Source organism: Mustela putorius, unplaced genomic scaffold (assembly GCF_011764305.1).
Source record: "Mustela putorius furo isolate JIRA1106 unplaced genomic scaffold, ASM1176430v1.1 tig00003834_pilon_pilon_pilon, whole genome shotgun sequence".
Classification (NCBI taxonomy): Eukaryota; Metazoa; Chordata; class Mammalia; order Carnivora; family Mustelidae; genus Mustela; species Mustela putorius.
Window position 1 is genome coordinate 126,343,937 of NW_025421987.1, and position 24,411 is coordinate 126,368,347.

Here is a 24,411-nt window from a genome sequence, read left to right on the forward strand (position 1 = left end):
AGTGCCCAGCCCACGTGCAGGGCCTGTCTCTTTGGCTCTCCTGGTGTCCGGTAACCTCTGTGACCTCCTTTCAGCTGCTGGGAGAATGAAAAATAGAGTTTTATGCAGATGTGCTACAAATAGAGGCCATCCAGGAAAATTTGAATTTACATAGGAGCTAAATTAGAAAGGCAATTATTCTCCCAAACAGGATTTTATGCATCCTCTTGTGAATAACACTTCACTAAGGCTTTTAAAAATAAATTTTGATTTACAGCAACCTGTAAACATCTTCGAGGAAAAATGCTCTTAAAAGGTTGGGGCTCCCCTATATTTAAAACCTAGCTGTAGGCGCACCTTTGAAAGGTATTAGGAGGAAAATGTTAATGACCATTCAATTTAAAAATAAACTCTTACAACTCAGTAATAAAAAGACAATCCAACTACAAAATGGGAAGAGGACCTGAGTCCTTTCTCCAAAGATAAACAAATGGCCAGTAAGCACATGAAAGGATGGGTGTTCGCATCTTTAGCCATCAGAGAACAGCAGATTAAAGCCATGGTGAGATCGCACTCACACCCGCTATGATGGCCAGAATAAAAAAGACAACAGGTGTTGGCAAGGATGGAGAGAAATGAGAGCCCTCCACTGAGGGATGTAGGAATGTAGAACGCTGCAGGCACTTTGGGAAACAGACTTTCGTTACCACTAAAGGTTAAATATAGAGTTACTTACTAATGACCAACAATTCCATTCCTGGGCACATGCTCAAGGGAATTGAAAACATTTGTCCACATTGAAACACGTACACACAAATATTCATAGCAGCATTATGCCTAATAGCCAAAATGAGGAAACCACCCAAGTGTCCATCAGCTGTCTGATAAATGGATATATGACATGTGGCATGTCCATGGGGGTGGGGGAGAATCTTCTTGAATAAAAAGGAGGAAAGTAGTGCTACATGCTACCATGTGGACAAAGGTTCAGAACAGGCCAATGGGTGGAGATAGTAGATTGAAAGTTGACTGGGGGCTGGGATGGAGTGTGGTTGAGGGGCCACGGGGAGGGACTCCTAGTGGCCACAGGATTTCCTTTTAGCATGACGAAAATGATCTAAAATCGGTTGTGGTGCTGCTGACACAGCTCTGTGAATATACGAAACTGCATTGGATTGTAGGCTCCTTTTAGTTGTGTGCTGTGTTATGTGAATTGTAGCTCAAAGCTGTTATTGGGGGCAAAATATATTCTCTACCCAGCCAGATTGTAACTGCAGTATAAAGGCAAAATAGGCATTTTTAGATAAAGGACTTCGTTAGGAAGCTGCCAACAGTAGCTTCCAGTAGCAGCCTGAATGCTGAACGCTTCAACTCAACTGATTGTTAGGATGATAAAGGGAAGAAACATGATAAAAAAAAAAAGATACAGATGCCCAGGCCTTCAGAAATGCTGCTTTGGTGGTTTGGGGTGTACCCAGATATCTGCATTTCTAATAATGCCCCCATTATGTCCCAGCAAGTGGCCATACTGGGCGTGGTTCCCAAGAGCCTTACAAATACCAGCCCTTACCTCTCAGAGTGGCGCTAAGTATTGTGCTCCTAATGTTCCCTATTGGAAACATTCTCAAGCGTTTGAAGCGCCTTTTCCAGAGTGTTCTCCGACTCAAAAAGTTTATGGAAGATTAGTTTTTGTTTTCTTAATGCTTTCCTCGATTTTCCAAGTTTTCTACCGTATCATTGCCTGCCTCCCTTCTAAGTAAAAACAAAGTTCCCAAACTCACACAAGTTATCAGGGTGCACGTGCTGAGTCTGACAAAATGGCCAGCCAGAGAAGCCCTCCCTGACAAGATCCTGGGGCTCACGGCCAGTCGAGGTCCCAGCAGAGAGAAACCAAGCCAGTCTGTAATCAGGACAGTGTTGAATCCGGAAGACACCGCTGTGGGAGATGTTCCTTTCCTGGTGGAGGCTCTGTTGGCTTCTCACTGCAGAGCTGTGGCTTGTCTGAACTTCCGAATGCTGGCTGGAGTATAGAGCATGGGGAAGGTGGGCCTCTCGCCTGGGGCTCTCACCAGTCTATGTGCTGGGGGCGAATGCCTCCTCTGTCAAGTGTCATGCTACCCTTCACCTTGAGAATCCAGTGGTGCCCGCCATCGTGGTGGGTCCCCTCCTCAGCCCGTAACTATTCAGTTTCTTGTTGGCAGTCCCCTCCTGCAACAGCGGGAGCCATAGAAGATAGAATTTTGTCTCTAGTTGCTTCCGGGAAGTAGTATGTAGGGGAACCATTTGTCTGAATGTGAAAAGCTGCCTGCTTATTTTAGAATTCAGTATCTGCCAAGGAGAATTTTATCTTTAAGGAGGTTGTCTTACTTTGACTTTTTGTTTTGTTTTGAATGCCTGAAGGGTTTGATTTTTCACTCTGGGAGTGAAGTTTGATTTTTTTTTTTTTTTTTTTAAGATTTTATTTGAGAAAGAGAGAGAGCATAAGCTGGGGGAGTGGCAGAGGCAGAAGGAGAAGCAGACTCCTCACTAAGCAGGGAGCCTGACATGGGACTTGATCTCAGGACTCTGGGATCATGACCGAAGCTGAAGGCAGACACTCAACAGACTGAGCCACCCAGGCACCCCTGAAGTTTGAATTTGAGACTCTCAGGCAAAACTGCCAAAATTATCCCACTGAGGTTTTTTTTTTTTAAGGTTTTATTTATTTATTTGACAGACAGAGATCACAAGCAGGCAGAGAGGCAGGCAGAGAGAGAGGAGGAAGCAGGCTCCCAGCTGAGGAGGGAGCCTGATATGGGGCTCAATCCCAGGACCCTGGGATCACAACCTGAGCGGAAGGCAGAGGCTTTAACCCACTGAGCCACCCAGGTGCCCCCAACTGAGTTTTTCTTAGTTGCAAATTAGAAGATTTGGCACATGAGGTGTTTTTGAAGGGCAACTGGGGGGTTTCATTCTGAACTACAAAATGGTGTAAACCATACCGAAGCCTCTCCTAGCCCTTAATGAAAGTAGAAATCGCATTTTTTATGGCAGGTCAAAAAGACTGAAGTGCGGAATGTATGACTACGGGAAACTGCCTGGGCAGTCTTCAGTAATATGGCAAATTGGCCACCTTCTCCAAACAGATTCTGATTTCTCGTGGCAATTCTCTCCTGCCCGAACATTAGAACCTGTGGGTATGTACAGATAACTGTGTTATAAAGGCATGTGATCTTTGCCATCAAGAAAGCAGCACCTAATTAGTGTTTTGAAAAGTTCAACAAAAGTGATAAACCCTTAGCTAGACTTAAGAAAAAAGAGGAAAGACTCGAATAAAACCATCAGAAATGAAAGAGGAGACATTAAAACAAGCCAAAGAAATGAAAAGGATGACAGGACCATGGTATGTCAACACGTTTAGGATAACCTAGAAATGGATATGTTTCTAGGAACACACAGCCTTCCAAGACTGGACTATGAAGAAATTAAAAACCTGAACAGACCTGTGACTAGTGAGGAGATTAAGTCAATAATCAAAAACCTCCCAACAAAAATAAAGTCTAGGGCCCAATGGCTTCACTGGAGAATTCTACCAAACATTCCAAGAAGAATCACCCCGATCCCCTGGCAGCCCCTGGGTTATCTGGGGAGCAAGGGGGAGGATAGGGAAAGGCTGCTGGCCCATTTGGGGGCTATGTCTCTAAGTGCCCCATTTGGAGACTCCATCTTTCCTTAAGTGCCTGCATGATTCCCAGGCAATAGCTTACCCCTGCCACACTCCATGCTTGTCAGGAGGTGGAGGCCTAGCCAGGGGCATGAGGTCATCTTTTCAGGGCTTCTCTGTCTGTGATGGAAGGGAAGGGCCTGCCTTGGTCTCCAGGGCCACCCACAGGTCTGTCTGACTGGGCTGTGCCCTCTACACCATGCCTTTTCTGGGAGAGCTGGGGCGGTGTGATACCTTCCTGTAGATGCCATTCTCCCCACCTGTGTGTTTTGTGCCTACCTCCTGACAGGTGTAGACAAGGGAGGACTGTTCTATTACTTTGGGGTCAGGAGCATAAGCTGGCGAAGAGTGGGGCCCTCCCATCAGAAGCAAACCAGCTGTATAAAAATACGGAGGTCAGACTCACCTTAATCCACACCTTGATATTTCTAAACCTGTTTTGGAGGGCCAGATGGCTACCTTTCTCCATATCTGCTGTGACATAACTGCACATGCCCTTGGCCCCACGGAGCTTGCTGCTTCTGCTGCCATTGGGGCAGAGATGGATGGCACAGATGTGTTGAAGATGGCCTGTTTCCAGGTGTTTCCTGGGCAGACCATATGGTTTAGGGCTGCCTACATTTCCTGCTGTTTGAAACAGAAAGGCCTGCTAATCCAGGAAGCACAGAATTAAGAAGAACGGACACAACAAAGGAGTGTAGACTCCTGAGAGGCAAGCATGTTGGCTAGGGCCCTTTCAGCTCCATGGAGGCAAGGAGGCTTGCAGGACAGGAAACCAGAGCTGCCACTCGAAGAAGAACCATCTTCTATTCCACACTCAGAGACGGTTAAAGGGCTGGGGGTGAGCGGAGCCCAGACAACAGCAGCCCAGACAGAGAGGGCTAGAGAGCCTCCTGCCTGGGGTACGGTAGTTCTCCACTTGAGGGCTCAGCCCTTCACACCCAGCATCTTTGGTGCAGGGAAGCATGTTCTAGTCCTCCCTGTTTGATTTTTATTTCAGTCCTTTTGAGATCAACTTGAAAGTGTGGCTGTGTGACTTCTGATATCATACTGTTTAACTCTGCCTCTGAACCTTTCGGTCTGATCTCCTCCTTCCCTGGTGCCTAAAGGTAAGGCCAGGGGTGGAGCTGTCCCCGGTGGAAGCAGGCTCACCCTGCCAGCCGTCCCTGCAGGGCACCTGTGATGGAGTGCGTGCGGCACAGATCAAGGTGTGTGCCTGTAAGCGTTCTCCTTGACCTACAAGGGAGCTGTGGGCCTGTGGGCAGTGCCGGGAGGTTCTGTCTCAGAAAGGAGTCCTTGGACCTGGCTTTGACCCAGGGCGCCACCCGCTGTGTGGAGTATGGCGTTGGACGTGGCCCATCACTGCCGAGCCCCAGAGCCCTAATGGAGACAGTGACTGTATACATCATGGGGCGGCTGTGTGTCTAAATGGGATGAGAGTGTGTAACATACTTTAGGTAGATCCAATGCTCGGAGGCAAGACGGTGAGAGTCCTGGGATCCAGCATCTCCCACGTGAGAATGAAAGATGTGATTTTACAGTGGCTCTACTTGCCCTGGTTTCTCGTTCATCCCCCTTCCTGTTGCTTCTTTCCTATCAACCTTTCATCTCCTGTTCCGTAAAAGACATCCTTTCTCCTTTCCCTCTTTCCCTTTAATATCCCCACACTTCACTGAAACAGAAGGAAACCAGCCTTCCCCTAAATTTGCCTAAAGAAGCGAGTTGGGCGGGGAGCCAGGTTGACACCTGACCACAAAGGGCTGCCTCCAGGTCATGGGGTCAGAGACGACCTTGACCCATCACCACTTCCCATCCCCTGGCCTCCAGAGTGTCTCCACCCCACAGCTTGTTCTGGCTCCTTGAAGACTAAGCTGTTTGGCTAGGATTGGCTTCTGCCTTGCTTTGGTGGCCCCGGGACCATGAATATTTTTCAGTGATTCGTGGAGAATATTGAGATATTTTGTGTTCTTGGTGAGACTGGAAAAGATCTTTGGTCAGGTCATTGCCATCTGAGAGTCCTCTGAAGTCCCTGGTGCCTGGAGCTCCAGGCAGAAAGCAGGGATGGGAGCTAGGGCTTCTCAAACTTGAGCTGCTGAGGGTGCTTGAGAAAACCCATTGGGTGGCCCCCTCCCCACGAAGGCTGATTCGGCAGAGCTGGGTGGGCCCGAGTGTCGGCCTTTCTGGCAAGCGCCTGGCGATGCTGATCCTGCCGCTGCGGGGACCACACACTTCGTGAGGCAAAGGTTCAAGGGCAGAGGTTGGCAAATGATAGCCTGCCTACCAAATCCGGCCCGTCCTGTTTTTGTAAATACAGTTCTAGTGATACAGTTATTTCCATCCATTTGCATATTGTCTGTGGTGGCTTTCCTGCTACAGTGGTGGGATTGAGTGGTGGGGACAGAGACCATATGGCCTACAAAGCCAAAAATATTTACTATTTGGCCCTTTACAGAAAAGGTCTGCCAACTCCTGCGCTAGCAGTCCCCTCAGTACCCTGAGTACCCTGGTTCTGGTTACAGGCCCAGGCCCCCCCATCCCCTTCACTGGTTTAGTGCTCTAGGTCCCTCACTGTCAGGTTGCCAGGGATCCTGACCATGAAGTCATGGTTCCTGGAAGAAAAACCATGAGACTAGTAGTCATTGCTGTTCACCTAGATCTTTGCATATCACAAAACACCTCGAGATCCCGCAGCAACCTAGCTGGTGCTGTACCCATCCTATGGAGGGGCACACTGAGGCCCAGAGGAGAAATGGCTTACCTGTGTTCACACAGCAAGTTAGTGACAAACTTAAGTCTTCTGTCCTTTCTGCCTACCACACTGCCTCTTACGTGTGAGCCCAAATTGCACTTAACTTGGGGTATTAGTCATCTAATACATGTAACAGTTACCCCCAAACTTAGCTTTGAAGAGCAGTAGACATTTATTGCGGCTTACATTTTATCATGTGTCAGGAATTCGAGATCAGTGTGGCTGGGCCATTCGGGCTCAGGTGTTCTCCTAAGGCTCAGTCGGATGTCATCTAGGGCCTGGAGGATCCCCTTCCAAGGTGACTCACTCACCTGGGGAGCACGTAGGTGCTGGCTGTTGGTGGGAGGCCTCAGTTCCTCTCCACGTGGGCCTGCCCACAGGGCTGACTGAGTGTCCTCCTGGCGTGACTGCTAGCTTCTGTAGAGTACACTCTCTGAGACTGAGACCACAGGGGGACAGCTGATGACTTAGCACCCCCAAGTCACATAGCATCATGTCTACTATGCTTTGTTCATCAGAAGCAAGTCACTACATTCAAGAGAAGCCTACACTCTAGGGGTGTGTCAAAAAATTGGTGGTTGTATTTGAAAGCCAGCCTGGTTTGCAGATTTCCATTCCATTGCCTGCTGGGAATATTGGGGTCCTGAGTTCTTATCTCTAGGCAGGTCTAGTTGATCATAGAATGAAGTTCTAAGTAAGAGCAAGGTCAAGTCACCAAATCTTAGCCACACCTAGGTCTCAAGCTTTGATTTGCTCTGGAGCACCCAGGGATTTCCTACCATGCTACTTGAGGAAGGCTCAAGGAGGGCCAGAAGGAGACACTCCGATGGTGTGTGTGAAAGTAGGAAGAAGACCACGTGCTGTGAAGTTCCCCAGGTGATTCAGATATGCTCCTCCTCCATGCTGGCCTCCTCACTCCCATGGAAAAGCTGCTTTTCTTATCCCATTCTTCCCATTTCCCTGATTGGAAAGAAGCCCAGAGAGGCCAAGTTTCTTCCTGGAGAAAGCGGCAGAGTTTGAGCCCCCTTGGCGGCACTAGCGAGTACTTCCCCACAGTTCCTCCTGGAGAATAATAAACACACTGCGTATAGAATCTCCAGGGGATACGAAGAAGGCCATGAGCTGGTGGATTTGTCCTTCTGAGTCTTTGACTAATTAATCTGTATCTCATTTGGGTGGCTACATTTCTTGTCAGATCTGTTTCCAGGCAACGTCTGGTTCTAATGGGTGAGTACCAGACCATGTTTATTCTTACAAGTCCTGCCACCTCTGGAATGTGCTGTCAGTGTAGGGACTCATGCAGACTGATGGTGACTCCGCTGGCTCTCCGAGGAACAGGCAGCATAGCGCCTTCATCTTTCATAAGCAGTGTCTGGCCACCCTCTAGTGGATAAATGGAGAAGATCACATGCTTGCTGAACAGAAGAGTTTGCTTTTTGGAGGCAGATTATAATCTGGAGGGGGCATGGAAATGCCTGGGTTAAAGATACCTTTGACTCCATAAAGAAAATACTGAGCAGGTGTAGGCAGCAGTCAGCTTGAGGGTAATGTCATTCTTTGATGATGCAGGAAAGGGTACAGGCTTTTATCCTATCGTCTCTTCTGGCTCAACATAGTAATAATCTTGTTTCTTTGAAACAGTGCAGGAACCAAAACTGTTAAGTGCATGTATCTTTCCTGGGCAGAGGGTGGTGTGGGTGCTGGTCAACAGGAGTGTCTAGGTTTTTTCGTTCTTTGTTTTTGTTTTTTTCCTATAAAAGGCCAAATTGTGAATACTTTCGGCTTTGCAGCCAAGGACCACATATGGTACTCTGCTATCATAGCACGAAAACAGCCATAGGTAACATGGAGGTTAAAGAGCATGGCTGTGTTGAAGTCTTGCACACACCGGGGTGGGGGGCATGAGGCCACCGGCCATAGTTCTCAACGCCCTGGTGAAGAAGAGTGTACTGAGCTGTGTTTGTCTCACGCTAGATGGTACATTGCTCAGGGGCAGTGATTGCGTGCCTTGCCCACCTTTGGACCCTCCACCCAGCACTGGGTCTGGCACGTAATAAGGGCTCAGAGCACATTTGCTGACCCAAGCTGGCTCTTTTGTCGACCTCTATGGGGTAGCAACTTTCTTCCAGGATTTCTTGGAATTCATTGAGTTAAAAGCACACTCTTTGAATTGGGAGTTTAAACCATCAGAGCAAATAGGATTTGCTGCCATCCCTATTTTCTTCCTACTTTTCCTTCTTTAAGATGAGCCAAGGTGTCGCATGTGAGACTTAAGTAGATAAAAAGGCCTGATCTTGACCAGCTCCATGCCAACCTCATGATGGCACTCCTGCGGGGGGGGGGGGCAGGACCGGCATAGAGTAACTGCTCCATATATACTGGGTAAATAAATTAATTTGCACAGTCATACAGCTGGTAAGAATTCAAAGCCTGAATCTTTCTACCAGGCCAGACAGCCATGGCATCATACTAGTGAACCGCACAGGACACAGTAATGGTGACACTGAAGGTGTCCACACTGGACAGGGAGGACAGAGCTGGAGTCCACTTAGCCTGCCATCTTGTTGGTATTTGTGCTTATGGGAGAGCGCTCAAGTTCAAGCCATACATCCACGGAGCTGGAAGAGAGATAGGGCTCCTTGGCTCCATGCAAGTGTAAAGATCCTGAATCACAGAGAAAAAGCTGCTTCTTGCCTAAGAAAGGAAGAGAGATGGCACTCCTGAGTCTTTGTAAACCTCCTAATAATGCTCGCATAATAGCTATAACAGACACAACACCTAGCTTGTACCAAGCACTGTTGTGTGGGTATTACTTAAATCTTTTGTCTTCCCACCCTCTGTGAGGCGTGTTTCTGTATCCCCATTTTATCGATTAGAAAACCGAGGCTCTGGTTAGTGATGTGAAAATGTTGGGGTTTGGAGCAAATGGTCAAGAGGGAATTCTTGAGGAGTCTTCAGTGCAAAAAGGATGGTTTTATTAAAGCATGGGGGCAGGACCCATGGGTAGAAAGAGCTGCAGTGGGGTTGTAAGGAGTGTCGGATTATATATACTTCCAAGATGGGAGGGGGTTGGGGACAGCGTAAGTCTCTAAGGAATTTGGAAGCAAGATTTCTGGACCAGGATCTCACTGTTGTTAGGAAAAGGTCATTTACTACTGCCTAGTAAAACCTGAGTTATGAGACCTTTCAGATATGTATCAGTGGGTCACATGCTTGGGGCATGATTGCCAACAGGTATCTTGGAGGGGGAGGAGGAGATGAAGTTTCCCAAAGGAATTTTTATATGTTAAAGAAGACTTAGAGGATCCCGGAAGTCAGGCTAATGTTAAGCTAAGATTGCCTTTTGCCCTTAGCAAAGATCAACATTGAGGCAGTTGAGCTCTTAAAGGAAGGTCACTCCGCCTGTCTCAGGACTTGTCAGTGGACTGTAAAGTGTAAGGAGATTTAATTTTTTTCTTTGGCCTTGGTTCTCCACGTCAGTTGGCTGACTCCAGAGTCCATGATTCCGTTACTGAGGTACTCTGCCTCTCAGTCTGAATTACCAGAGTGGTAGCGTCACTCTAACAATGGGGAAGGAGAAGGAAGAAGTGGGAGAATAAAGAAATCAAGACCTTACAGTACAATTAATTTAAAGCATCATTGGACTGGAAGTCCCAACTGAATGCTGGTTCTGCTTTGACCGCTGCCTAGCTTTGTGATCGTAAGCTCGTTGCTTCTGAGCGTCTCCTACGCTTCTCTTCCAGGGCAAGCGTTCTTTGGCCCGCAGACTCAGAATGAGCCTTGACTTTGAGAAAGGGTGCTGTCTGAAGGAGACTGCTATCCAAGTGCTGGGCCCCAGGTCAGCCGGCTCTGGAGCTGGACCTCCCGCTGATATTCCTGCTTTCGGACAGACGCCCTGGGAGATTCACAGCGCCAGGCCAGCTGGGGTAGCTGTCTCCATGTTCACATGCCCTCTACCCCACACATTTTTGCCTGGCCGACTCCCATTCACTGATCAGTGTCAGATTTCCTCTGACCGTGCAGGCGAGGCTGTATCAGCCTCCTTTGTTATATAGGACTCACACAGTTTGTAGTTAAATACTCACTGAGGCATCTACTCTGGGGGCATCGGGTGGATGGACAATAGCAGATTTCCAGTGCCACTCCATTGCAGGGAATTAAAATGGTAAATGATTGAAAGAGCAGCAAGGTGTAGCACAGGTGTGCTGAGCTCACGCCTGGAGCAAGGCAGCCCCCCTAGGGCAGAGCCAGCCGGAAACAACCAGTACCTTGCTCCTAGGGTAGCTTCGTTAATCATCAGAAGTCACCTATCTGCCTTCGAGGCTGAATACAGATGCAGTGATGGTGCTTGTACCAGTCAAGACTGATTGCAGAAATAAATCCCGCCACCTGTGCCCCTATGTAGTCCTGCCCTACTTGAGGCGCTAGGGAAACCCAGCTCATCTTAGATGCCCAGTGGACATTTGAATAAATGGAAGCCGTTAGCGTCACCATCCAGTAATTCCTCTGAGTGGCAGAATGGCTGTCCCAAAGTTCACAGGCTTTGTAGACTTGACTTCACAGGAGAAGCCTCACAAACTTTATTTTGCTTTTCGGTGTGATTTTTTTTTTTAAAGATTTTATTTATTTATTTGACAGAGAGAGATCACAAGTAGGCAGAGAGGCTGGCAGAGAGAGAGGGGGAGGAAGCAGGCTCCTTGCCAAGCAGAGAGCCCGATGCGGGACTCAATCCCAGGACCCTGAGATCATGACCTGAGCCGAAGGCAGAGGCTTAACCCAATGAGCCACTCAGGCGCCCCTTGGTGTGATTTTTTAAAGTCTAAGGCATCTGTTTTCTTGGGTTCATAGGATATTTCAATAAAGATAACGTATGGGCATGTACAAATGAAGGGCAGGGGAGGGGCTGTTGGAATCAGCTCACTGAGAGCCTCAAGAGGTGATCATTGATGATTTCAATGAAAATAAATCACAGGTGTCTGGTACCATTTAGAGTCGAGATTGGTAAGCTCATGCCAAAGCACAAGGCAGTAATCAAAATAGTGCTCTTAACGACCTGGGTTGGGTCATTAAAAGGTTTAGCTGTGTTAGGAATACTCTACTTAATTGTAAAAGGGAGATACAAAAAATCCATTAAACTGAGTGCATTGCCCTCTTGTTCATGGGGGAGGTTGGAGAAGAAACCTTAGTTTGCTAAAAAAATGAAACTCTTCAGCTTGACCAAGGGTATATACATCCACTGTCAAAAACAGACCTTGTACAAATGTAAACATCAAATCAACAATAAAGTAGAATAAAAAGGATGGTCACTATCATGTGGTAGAAGATGGCTCTGGAGATTCCAGTTAATGCAACACAAGAAAAACCAAGTAATGGAAATATTGGAGAACATCAAAACTGGTTATTGTAGATGGCTTAGCCAGAAAATTCTAGGGAAGCAATTGAGATCAGAAGGGCTTATAACAAACATTCTCACCACCATACCTCCTTACTCCAGAGTCTCCCTCCCCAGAGACTGCCACTTGGGACACCTCTGCCTTTACTCATATCCATAGCTGCAAATAATGTGGGCAGTGCCATCTTCTGACTCAATGTTACATGCTAACTGGTAACTATCTGTTGCCATCTGCCTTAGCTTGGGCCACCATAACAATAGACCATAGACTGGGTAGCTTCCAGTATCCAGAATTCCATGATCAAGGTGCTGGTGGGGTTGGTGTCTGGTGAGACCTTTCTCCTTGGGTTGTAAGACAGCTGCCTTCGTCCTGAGTCCTTGCGTGACTTTTCTTCAGTGCATAGCAGAGGCAGGTGGGGTTGGGGGTGCTTTCTGGTACCTTTTCTTATAAGCCCTGATCCCATCATTGAGGACCCTGCCCTCATGACCTCAGCTAGACCTAAGTACCTCTTAATGGCCCCCATCTCCAAATACTATCACATCACATTGAGGGTCAGGGCTTCAACATAGGAATTTTGGGAGGGGGACACAAGTCTGTCCAGTGCACCCCCCCATTGTTTCCCTTCTCCGTATTATAATTCATTTAAGTCAATGTTTAGTGTTTACTATTATCTCTATGCAAATATCATTTAGGATGGAGTATTGTAGTGAACATCTAACTACAAACCACTTTTGTAGTTTCTTTTGTTCTTTACCGAAGTTAATAGTAGTACTGTTGTCTCTCTTGCTGTTTCTGTTTGCTTAGGGGGGTTTTTGGTAGCTAATTTGCCCCAATTTTTCCTGTAACAGCCTCTCAGGAAGGTTTCCCCCAAGGGCAGTCACATCAGATCATCACAGTTTAATTTTTATCCTGGATGAATTTCTCCCGGGGATCTTCCTTCACTTTGGAATTCCCTCTGCCTTTGGGTTGGGCTGAATTTTTTGTTTCCTGGCATCACTTCACTTCCTGTTTCTTATTTTCCTCCCTCATTTTCAGGGAGCTCGTTTCCTAGCTGCCTTGTCAGGTTAAAAAGAAAGTAAAGTGACATAAAGCAGGAGATGATCACATCTGTAATGCCGGTCTTCTGAGTCAGCGTCCCAGCCTGGCCCGGGGCGCCTGTCCTGCTTGATTTCCGCTCCTCTCGGGGATTGCCCTTACCTCCCTCCTGTGTTAACTCTAAGTCTACAGGTCAGCCTACACATGTTTCCTTTTTTAGAGTTTGTGCCCTCGTTTTGGTGAGTCATAGCCAACACTGCATGTCTGGGGAGAAAAATGTATTCTCTTGTTCTTCATTGATAATTTTTCTGGGTAGTTTCTGGGTTAGGAGTCATTTTCCGATTTGAAACCATTTGCCTGTGTCTTCTAATATCCTAGTATCCTATTGCTTTTAGTAAAGTTCAAAAGCTATTCTTAAAAAAAAAAAAAAAAGCTGTTCTTCTTTCTGACGCTATTCAGGTCTATAGGTGACCTGTTTGTTCTTTGGTCGTTTACAAAATCCTTTCTTTGTACCTGATATCCTGAAATTTCATGTTGTACCTTTTCTATTTGTGTCTATTTTCATCCATTGTGCTGGCTTCTCAGGGGAGTTCTTTTATGTAGAAATTCATGTCCTAAATTTTGAGGTTTCTTGAGTTATCTTGTGGTTGACTTCTTTCCCTCCTTTGTCTCCTGTCTCTGTTCCTGGAATGTATCATTCAGACACCTGACCTCCTGAATCTGTCCTCTAATTGTCCTCTTTTCCTGTTTGTTTGTTTTTTTCCTTCATCTTTTTGTCTTTTTTGCCATCTTTTCTAGAAGATTTTCTCAATTTTATGTCCCACTTTCATGGCGTTTTTAATTTCTGCTAGCCTATTTGTAATTTCAAAAGCGAATTTTCTTCCCACAGGACTGTTTGTGTCCTTCCTATAACCTATTTCTGGTTCACTACTGTAATATCTTTTCTCCCTGAGGATACCGATTTTTTTTTTTTCTCTCCCTCTTCAAAGTTACTTTCTTCTAGTTTGTGTTTGGGCTCAGCTCCCTGCCCCATTATACGGCTCTTTTGTCATCATAGATCTGGTAACCTTGGTTGTCTGCCTGAAAATGCAAAGCTGTTCAGATGCTCTAAGCACATAGGTGGGGCTTATCAACTTTGAACTCCGTTGTGGACTGGCCTGGCCAAGCTGTGTGTTGGTGAATCCCCAAGGTCTTTTCTCTTGTGTGAGTGAAGGCTTCACTGCCAGTGCCCTAAGAACCCAATGGAGGGGAAATGTTAGGGATTGGAAGGATGGGGAAGTCTGCACACTGAAGAGTCATTTCAGCCCTCCCTTCCCCTTCTTATCTCTGTGCCCAATTTTGGTCTCGAACTCATGACCCCAGGATCAAGAGTCACACGCTCCACTGACCAAGCCAGCCAGGTGCCCCCCCCTCGCCTTTTTAAAATATTTTATTTATTTATTTAACAGAGAGAGACAGATCACAAGTAGGCAGAGAGGCAGGCAGAGAGAGAAAGGGGGAAGCAGGTTCCCTGCTGAGCAGAGAACCCGATCCCAGGACCCTGAGATCATGACCTGAAGGCAGAGGTTTAACCCACTGAGCCACCCAGGTGCCCCGCCCCCTTTTTTTTAAAGCGATCTAGGACCCAGCTACTTTAAAACAGCTTTCTGCAACTCGATGACTTTAGCCGTTCCCCCTTCTCTCTCAGTCGCTGTTCTAGTCCCAGAGGTGCCTGAGTCTTTTCAGACCTTGCAGCGACCATGGTTTGGTTCTTGCCTTTCCCTATCAACCAGCTTAGTTAGACCCCAGCTTTCTCACAGTGGCCAAGTTCGTTATCCCTCATCCACGTGTTCCAAGCTGCTGAAACTGTGTCGCTTTTGTCTCCTTTCCTAATCATCCCATTCTCGTGATAATTTTAGAAGGGTTTGGGGAAGGAGCAAAATTAGACTCATGTGTTCAATTTGACATCTTTATCCAGAAGCCTAAAATACATGCTGAAGCTACCGTGGCTGGCACTGGTACCGCCGTCTCCCAGATGGGTGGAAGAGAATAAAAATTCCAGAAACTAACCCAATATATGAAAAGTCACCAATATGTGGTAACAGATCAATCGACTAGCTGCTAGAAAAAATAAAATTGGCCTTTCCTTGCCCCATATAGAGAACACAATTCTAGTTGGATTAAAGACCTAAACCTGTATACAAGCTGTAAGAAAATACAGGAGAATATTTGTGTAATCCTGGGTTGAGGAAGATCTTCCTAAGGTGGGAATAGAAGAAGGCTTAAAGGGGGACCCATTAACTACATAAGAGGTTAACACTTCCGCAAGACAAAAGACTGTTACAAAACTGCTAAAAAACAAACTTAGGTGGGGAAAATATTGCCACATGTGGCGTTACCATGCCTCTTCTCTAAAAACCTTTACAAATCAGGAAGAAAGTGATTTTTTAAAAAACATATCAATAAATGAGGAAGGAACTCGAGATGGCTAATAAGCATTTGAAAAAGTGCTATCACATCCTCACCACTAATCAGGAAAATGTAAGCTAAAACAAAAAGAGTGCTGTACACCAGCGATTTTTAAAAAATTTTTATTAACATATAATATATTATTAGCCCCAGGGGTACCAGTCTGTAAATCACCAGGTTTACACACTTTACAGCAATCACCATAGCACATGCCCTCCCCAATGTCCATAACCCCACCACCCTCTCCCTACCCACCCCCCACAACCCCATACACCAGCAATTCTTTTCTTTTTTTTTTAAAGATTTTATTTATTTATTTGGCAGACAGAGGTCACAAGTAGGCAGAGAGGCAGGGTCAGGCTTGATCCCAGGACCCTGGGACCACGACCGGAGCCGAAGGCAGAGGCTTAACCCACTGAGCCACCGAGGCACCCCATACACCAGCAATTCTTAATGTGTGGACTCTGGACTGGCAGCATTGGCACCACCTGGGACTTGCTGACCTACCGAAAAAACTCAGAGACTGGGACCCAGCCCTTTGTGGTTTCACAAGCAGGGCCAGTGATTCCACGTAACCAGGAGAATGAACCAGTGACATTCAGTGTCATGCTTGAATCGCACCATGCTCAGTGAAAGAAACCAAACCACAAGAATACCTACTGTAGGATTCCATGTATATGAAGTTCAAAAACATGCACCACTCAGGTGTTAGGAATCAGGACGATTGTTACCCTTAGAGGAGGGCAGGAGTAACTAGAAGTGAGAATGAAGCTTCCGGGCACTGGTCACGTTCCGTTTCTTGGCGTGGATGCTGGTTCTACAGGTTTGTGCAGTTTGTGAAAATTCGTTGAGTTGTTCATTGTGGATTTGTACATTTTTCTCTATGCTGCAATTCAGTGAAGCAGGGCAAGGTTAAACATGAGATCTTTCTCTCTTTTTAAAAGATTTTTAAGTCCTCTTTATGCCTCATGTGGGGCTCAAACTCATGATCCCGAGATCAAGAGTTGCATGCTGTACCAACTGAGCCAGCCAGATGCCTCAATGATCTCTTTTTTTAAATTGGGTTTTAAATTATTTAAAACATGGGTACCTGGGGTTGAAAGGAAAAGCATGCTTTAGTATAAGTACAGTTAGCACAAGGCCTTGAGGAGTAATTTGGCAGTATCTCTAATACTTAAAATAGCCTAGAAGTTCTGCCTCTCAGAATCCTTCCTGGAATTCAGGTGTATATTATAAGAATGTTCCCTGGGCATTTTTATACAAGCGTAAAGGAGATAACTTCAATTTCTCTCCATCGGGAACTGGTTACACGAGTTATAGAAAACTGGGCAACTGTCAAAATTGGTGTAGATCTGTATGTAGTGGCGCGAAAGGAGGTCCCCCATGATATCATTCACAGAGAGAAGCCAGTCACAAGCCCTGTGTACAGCCTGACCCATATTTTCAAGAGAGAAAGAAAAGGATGTTCAGGTGGTAGTTACAGATGCAAGGAAAAGAAGTTAAGAAAAGTAGATTTACATTTTTTGTATTGGTTTCTCTTGAAAATTTGTAAGTGGTTGGGGGTTGTTGCTTGTTTGTATATTTTATATATACTTTCTATATTTTTTAAAATTTTTACCTGCATTGATCACTTTGGGAATTCTTTTTTTTTAAGTCCTAGCTTTACTATTCAAAAAAGTCTTAGCCTAAAAAAAAAATGCTCATCAGTGAAAAAAACAAACAGTTTTTTTGTAGTCTAAGCAAATAAAGATTTAGCGTTTGTCTTAAGCAAATAAAGATCTAGAGATCTAGAGTTTGTCTTAAACACACACATGCACAGCCAGCAGGAGAGGACTAACATTTTTGTAGAGTGATTTTCGTCAGTATTGGTATAGTGGTAGACGAAAGGCTTGCTTCTTGTTTCTGTTATCTAGGAAATTCACTTGGGTAGAATTCTTTTCTTGACGGGGGCATTCTTTTAACTGTGTTTGTGGGTGAGGTCATGGGTCAGGTATTCCTGCTTTTAAAGAGATGACTCAGTTAACGAAATCGTCCCCGTGTGTAAAAGATGAGCACTGCTAGCCCGTTAAACAAAGCGTCTCTGGACAGTGGGCCCTGCTTGCTTTAATAATGAAAAACGTCTTTGCATTCAGAGCCAAGAGCTGTTAGCGGAGCCGGTCGACCTGGACACAGGCTCATGCTGGAGACTTTTAAACTCTTGCACTCCCCTTGGGGGACAACCTGACCCTGTTTGCTGTGTTTCTTCACACAGTGATGTTTCTTCTGTGCATCACCAACAAAAGGCTGTTCTGACCCCTTCAGTTGGAATCAGGAATCCCGTGATGTTCTTTCAGACCCCACCGTGCTGGATTACATCTATTATCAGTCTCACTGATCTGATGAGGATCTCTCTGTGTGTAGATTACCTGTCAGTTAAAATGAATTCAGGCCCGAAACCCCGTCTGTGTGAGGCTTAGCACTTTCTGGAATTCTATCTCATTTTGCACGTCTTCACTTTTGATCAATTCTGCTGCCACGAATGGAAGCATAAAAACACGTCTCCATTAAGCATTGCTTTGGAATCATATACAGTATCAAATGGATAAAAGGAACCGCAGCTTTCACCTCCAAAGGGGAAGCAGCAACACTGAGAGTCTGTCTTGAACTCCCTGGCACAGCATCCAAACTGTAGCAGATAGGTGGTCACCTCGCGGTGAGCAGTGGGCAGTGTCCCTCGGAAACCTGTCTGCGGGCTTCATGACCTCACAGTAAGTTTCCTTCTGAAAAGAGGGGCCTGCACCCTTGTCCCTGCAGCATCCACTTGTCATCCTTATCTGGAGGTCCTGCCCGCCTCAGGCTGGGTTGGTTGAAAACGGAGCTCTGAAGCTGTGGTGTAGATCCGCCCCTTCACCTGTTCTTGTTTCATTGTTCAGGTGAGGAAGTGACAGCCCTCTTATACACCGTACATCTTTCCAGAGACTCTGCATATCTTTCCACTCTGTCCTAACCTACTAAATTTGTTCAGGTCCTGCCCTGGCCACTTCGGATGTGTGTCTGGAATTCCCTCACTTCCCAATAGTCGCTGCCACCATCTTGGTCTTGAATACATCATCTTCTCCCACTGGGACTATTGTGACAGTCTGTGAGCTTGTCTCCTCACACATACTCCCTTCCCTTCCACGTGCCTATCCTCCCCAAGCAGCCAGAGTAGTACTGTAGCCAAACTAATGTGCGTTCTCTCCATGGTGAGACACGGATGGAAACCCCACCAGGCGGAGGTCTCGTGCAGCAAATAAGGAGATCACGGGGAATCACTTCCAACGCTGTGACTCCCCAGGCAAGGGTGGAGGGGTTCCTTTTATTTAGGGTGAGGATGAATATTTAAATTTGTCACTGCATGTAGAGGGGAGTGTAAGGCTGCATGTGTGCCCTAAGGAAACCTGCCTGTACATACATTGTGTGTTATGTAAATGAGGCTGGGGCTCCTCTGTGGAGCTTGTGGGGAGATTTTTTTTTTTTTAAGATTTTTTTATTCTTGTGAGAGAGAGCACATGAATGAGTATGAGCAGGGGAGAGGGGCAGAGGGAGAAGCAGGCTCCCCACTGAGCACAGAGCCCAATGCGGGGCTCCATCCCAGGACCCTGAGATCACAACCTGAGCTGAAGGCAGATGCTTAACTGACTGAGCCACCCAGGTGCCTGGAGATTTAGTATTATAATAAGATAAAGGTATCTGTCAGTCATTCCCTGGGTCACTCTGTGGGCTCTCTGTAGAGGCATGAGTGGGGTTTAAGTTCAAACTGATCTGGGGGTTCTGGGCCACCAGAACTCTGGGTCCAAGCATTCGCTGTTGCTTGAGGGGGTAGTCTCAGTTTTCATCACAGGATGTTGTACCCGTTCGGTCTTTTTTCTCAGTTAAGAGATGAGCTAGAAAGCAGAGCTTAAGGAAAAATGTGGGACAGAGGTCAGTGGCTACAAGCAGCTGAGCAGTAAAGGTCAGGTCTTGGGGTCTAGCTGGTGATACTATTAAAACTTTACCCTGGTCCTATCACTGTCTTGTTCCAACCTGTCACCACCCTTAGGAGAAGGTACAAAATCCCTAGGCCTCCTGGGCCCATATAATCTCACCCTCTCTGACCTCTCAAACATTTTGCACCAGTGTCCTAACTTAGTATACTTTCTTACAGGTTCTAGAATACAGCAAAGCCCTTCCCCCCCAGACCTTTGCCCTTGCTGTCTTCTTGCTTGTCCGTCTCACTAGCTTTTCCTGGGTCTTCAGGATATTCTGCAGTATGGCCTTCCCTGACACTTCCCATGCCTGCAACAAGGGTGTAACTCTCTATTATACACTCATACTTCATTTTCCTTCATAGCATTTTCCACAATCACAATTATTCAGATATTTCTCCCCACTAGACTTTAAGTTATGAACCACAGGGTTGGTTCAATGTGTGTCCCACCCATCCTTGGGGCCTCACAGCAGGAAGCTTTGGCAGAGTTTAGTGCTCTCAGAGGCTAAACAAATAAGTGAAAACAATCTTCCTAGATTTGTGATTAAAATTCCTGTAGTATTTTGTTCCATATGCCACAAAGAAAGCTAAAAGAGAAATGAAATAATTTGTCCTGAGCCTGAACAGCTAGAGCCAGCCCTGGACTTCTGGGGATATGGTTGGGATACTAACTTTTTCATGACCTAGGAATAAAGTCCTGGTCCCTGGAAGGTGCTGGAATATGAGATGCATCCTTTGTGCTGGCCTTCCTTTGTTCAGGACTAAAGATGCCCACAGTTCAGATCGGTTTCCTTTCCCTTGATGAAATCTTCCTTTAGTCAATTGGAGATTGATTTGGCTTTGGGCTTGGTCTTATTCATCGGCCGTGAAGATTTGGATGGCTCTTCCTGGAATAAATGCATGGCTTATGTTAAAATGCTCAATGCCGGCATCTGCACTGGGCCCTTGGGTGTTCTCCTTTCTGAAAATTCTCTCAGGCCATGCATTATTTGCCATCTGCCGGGGGACAGGGCAAGAGAGGGCAGCGGTGGCAGGTGGGGAGTCCTCAGAAGTTCGTCCCTTGAGAGAAGATAGTTCCGTGGACCACCTCAAGTGGACCTACAGTCTTGTTCCTTGAAAGCATCAGCCTGTGAGCAGGTGTGTGTAGCTTCTCCCCTCGTAGTGCTTCAGAACATCTTATTAGTGCCAACATTTAAAAATCAAGATGATCCTGTACAAACTTGACTTTCTGTGTTTTCTTGAGGGGAAAATAAAGATGACAATCTAGCAAAACTGACCCACAATAGGGGAGCCTGCCTGGTCCAGCCAGTGGAAAATGTAACTCTTGATCTTGGGGTCATGAATTCGAGCCCCACCTTGGGGGCTAGAGTTTACTTAATAAAAGATTGGCCCAGAGCAGTTCTTGGAGCTGAGTAGAGACCACCCCTTAGAACAGATACAGTTTTTCTTGTTTTCTGGTCTCTGTTCAGCCAACCACGTTCATCTCTTGTACCTCCCTGGCATTTGTGGGTACGTGAATCTGCAAACTTGAGTCTGCAACCCCTGTTTTGTATTCATAAGTCATGTGTGTGTGTGAATATGAACAAAAGCTGTAAATGGCACCCTAACATTTTTTTTCTCTCTCCCTGCTTCCTTCTTTTTCTTCCTCTTGTGTCTTCCTTTTCTTTCGAACTGCCTCTGCCATTTTACAGGTTCTGGGACTGCTGGTGTGGACGCTGATTGCTGGAACCGAGTACTTCCGGGTCCCTGCGTTTGGCTGGGTCATGTTCGTAGCTGTATTTTACTGGGTCCTCACCGTCTTCTTCCTCATCATCTACATTACAATGACCTACACCAGGATTCCCCAGGTGCCCTGGACAACGGTGGTAAGGAAGCCAGGGGTCGTCGTCTTGTCCACTGCCCACTAGGTAGGGTGGAACTTAGTCCTTCCTAGTCCTTAGTGTTGGAATTCAGGGTTGTTGCTCTGCCAGCAAAGCAGGGGACAAAGCCAGGGAGAACCCAGTGCAGCAGGTGTTTTATACCTGGGTATGAAACTGGCCATGCTGGAACATCCAGGAATTTCTTTCAGTCAAAATAGCAAACCGGTTCTCGGAAGACTGAATGAAGAGAGAAGTTCACTTCTTCATTCATTTCCCATAAACACCATCACCTAGAAACAGGCACATCAGGGCATCAGCCTCAGCAGACCTCACTTCCTTCGAACCCCTCCTGGGGCCATAACCTTAGCCTTTTGCACACAGACCTCTTTGATGTTGGGAAGCACAGTGTGTGCAGAATTAGAACGAAAAATGAACTGCTGTTCAAATAAATGGGTGTCTTCATAATTGGAAGCAAGTGCAGTCAAGGATGATTGGATGCTTGTGTTGGCTTCAGACGCCGTACTGGGTGTGGGATAAACTAAGAGGAACACATGGTGTGGGATGAAATAGATAAGCAAATGCACCTGTCTTAGTTGGCTCCGGCACCATAACAAAGCCCTACAGACTGGGTAGCTTAAGTGACAGAAACGGATTTCTCACTCTTCTAGAGGATGCAGTCAGGTGTCAGGAGAGCTGGTCTCTGGTGAGAGCTCCCTTCCTGAGTTGCAGGTGTCTGCTGTCTTGCCGGGGCCTCACATGGAAGAGAAAGAGAGTGTGAGCTCTCCTTCATCTCTTCCCACCCTCCAGATCTCATCGAACCCGGATCACCTCTCCGATGCTGCATCTCCAAATGGCACCATGTTGTCAAGTAGAGCTTCTGTGCACGTGGGGGGACACAGACATTCAGTCCATAATATTCTGCCCCTGCCTCCCCAAAAATCATGCCCTTCGAATGTGCAAAATGCTTTCATTCCATCTCAGCCTCCCCAAAAGTCTTAACTCGTTCCAGCATCGACTGAAGTCTAAGATCCAAAGTTTCTCCTAAATGTCATCGAGATCAAGTACGATGAGAGTGGAGGTACAGTTCATCCTCAGGCAGAATTCCTCTCCAGCCGCGAGCCTCTGAAACCAGACAAGTTATGTACTTCCAGGATACAGTGGTGGGACAGGCACAGGATAGATGTTCCCTTTCCAAAAGGAAAAATAGAGAAGAAGGAAGGGGAGGCGAGTCCCAGGCAAACCCGGAACTTACAAGACAAATTCTATTGGGTCTTAAGTCTCCAGAATAAGTCTCTTTGGTTCAGTGCTCTGCCATTAGGCCTCCTGGGGTGGCATTGTCACCCCTATGCATCTGTTGGGTGACCCTGCCCCTGAGACACAGAACCCAGAGAGGCAGGCCAACCCTTTGAAACTGAGGAGTAACCAACTTTTCCCTGGGGCCTGATCATCTCTGCATCAGCCTCTTGGTGATTCATTTTTTTTTCTGGAAGACTGGCACGTATTCACAGCCAAATGGCTCTGTGGTTCGAAGTCGGCAGCAATTCTTTATTTTGTCCCATCTCCACCCTTTTCGTTCAAATGGCAGTGTTTCACTGGTATAATCCCTTACCTGTTCCTGGCTTCTGCTGACACATGATTAGATCTGTGGTTTGCAGCCATGATCTCTTTATCAAATGGTTGTTTGGCCACACCTGTACTGTTCTCTTTGGAGCAAGCTCTTTCTTTCTTTTAGTAGTTTTTTTAAAAATTTATTTGAGAGAGAGAGAGTTGGGGGGAAGAATGGAGGGAGAGGAGGAGAGAGAGTCCTAAGCAGACTCCATGCTGAGTGTGCACAGCCCAACACGGGGCTCGATCCCAAGACCCCGAGATTACAACCTGAGCTGAAACCAAGAAGATTTGGATGCTCAACCACTTGTGCCACCCAGCATCCCAAGCTTTCTTATTTTTTTTGCAATATGGATAGGCTGAGAACTTTCCAGACCTTCAAGTTCAACAGTTTCTTCTTTAATTCATCTCTCTCCTTGTGCATTTTACTATAAACAGGAGGAACACTTTGCTTAAAAAATCTCCCCATTTAAATATCCAGTTTTTGGGACTCCTCGGTGGCTCAGTCATTTAAGCGTCTGCCTTCATCTCTGGTCGTGATCCCAGGGTCCTGGGAGCGAGTCCTGCATCCACTCCTTGCTCAGCAGGGAGCCTGCTTCTCCATCTGTCTGCTGCTTCCCCTTCTTGTGCTCTCTCTCTCTTTGACAAATAGATAAAGTCTTAATCAGCTTCAACATCCATAGTTCTAGTATGTTCTTCAAAATTCTACAGCCTTTACTCATTATCCAGTTCCAAAGCCAATTTTATATTTTTAGATCTTTGTTACAGCAACATCCCACTCCTGGTTCCAAAATCTCTCTACCCCACTCTTGATCTAAATTCTGTATTAGTCAGAGTTCTCTAGAGAAGCACGGGCTTTAGGTTGTGTGTGTGTATAAAGAGATTTATTAGAAGGAATTGGTTCACATGATTGTGGAAACTGAGAAGTCCCAAGATCTGCTGTCCACAAGCCAGAGACCCAGGAATGCTGATGGTGTAGTTCCCGGCTGAGTTCAAAGGCCTGAGAACTAGGGATGCTCTAAGTTCTAGTCCGAAAGCCACCAGGCTTGAGACTGAAGAAGACCTGATGTTTCAATTCAAGCCTAAAGGCAGGAAAAAAGACTGCTGTCCCAGCTCAAGGCAGTCTGGCAGGAGCACTTCCCACTTACTCAGCCTTCTTGTTCTATTCAGTTCTTCAACTGATTTGACGAAGCCCACCCACTTAGAGAGGGCAGTCTGCTTTACTCACTCTGTAGATTCAAATGTTAGTCTCATCCAGAAACCCCTACAGATAGACCCAGAATAAGGTTTGACCAAATATCTGTGTACCTGTGGCCCAGGCAGGTTAACATATGAAATCATCCCATCATCATGGTACCCTGTAGAAAGTGTGACGGAAGTTACCATCTTAGCTGGGACAGCTGGGAACTCTTCCAGGAGGAGCCAGCATTTAGTGTCATCTTGAAGACTGAGCATGCACATCCTAAGGGGAGCTCACAGAGATAAAAGGTGAGGTCTCCCTTGCCTTGGAGCATTTGCAGTCTTGTTGGGGAATTTGAAGTAGCTGCATGATTTAAGAAACAAAAGAACCCCATTTAGTGCCACACATGTCTGTATGAAACAGACCTCTATAGAGTGATACTCTCTTTTTGTTTGTTTTCAACCAATATATC

The 24,411-nt window shown here is 46.3% G+C and overlaps 1 protein-coding gene across 2 annotated transcripts in view; it reads left to right on the plus strand.

The window, feature by feature from the left end:
• The window catches only part of CMTM8 (CKLF like MARVEL transmembrane domain containing 8), a 105,036-nt gene that overhangs the window by 69,735 nt on the left and 10,890 nt on the right, over positions 1–24,411 (plus strand). The window contains exons 2-3 of one of the 2 annotated variants that reach the window (XM_013057161.2): positions 20,987–21,160; positions 21,962–22,943. In XM_013057161.2, the coding sequence (XP_012912615.1) occupies positions 20,987–21,160; positions 21,962–22,153 (366 nt within the window). In that variant the 3' untranslated portion in view covers positions 22,154–22,943. Of the gene's footprint in view, positions 1–20,986; positions 21,161–21,961; positions 22,944–24,411 lie in introns of those variants that run through there. The other variant, XM_004754302.2, reaches the window with a different exon arrangement.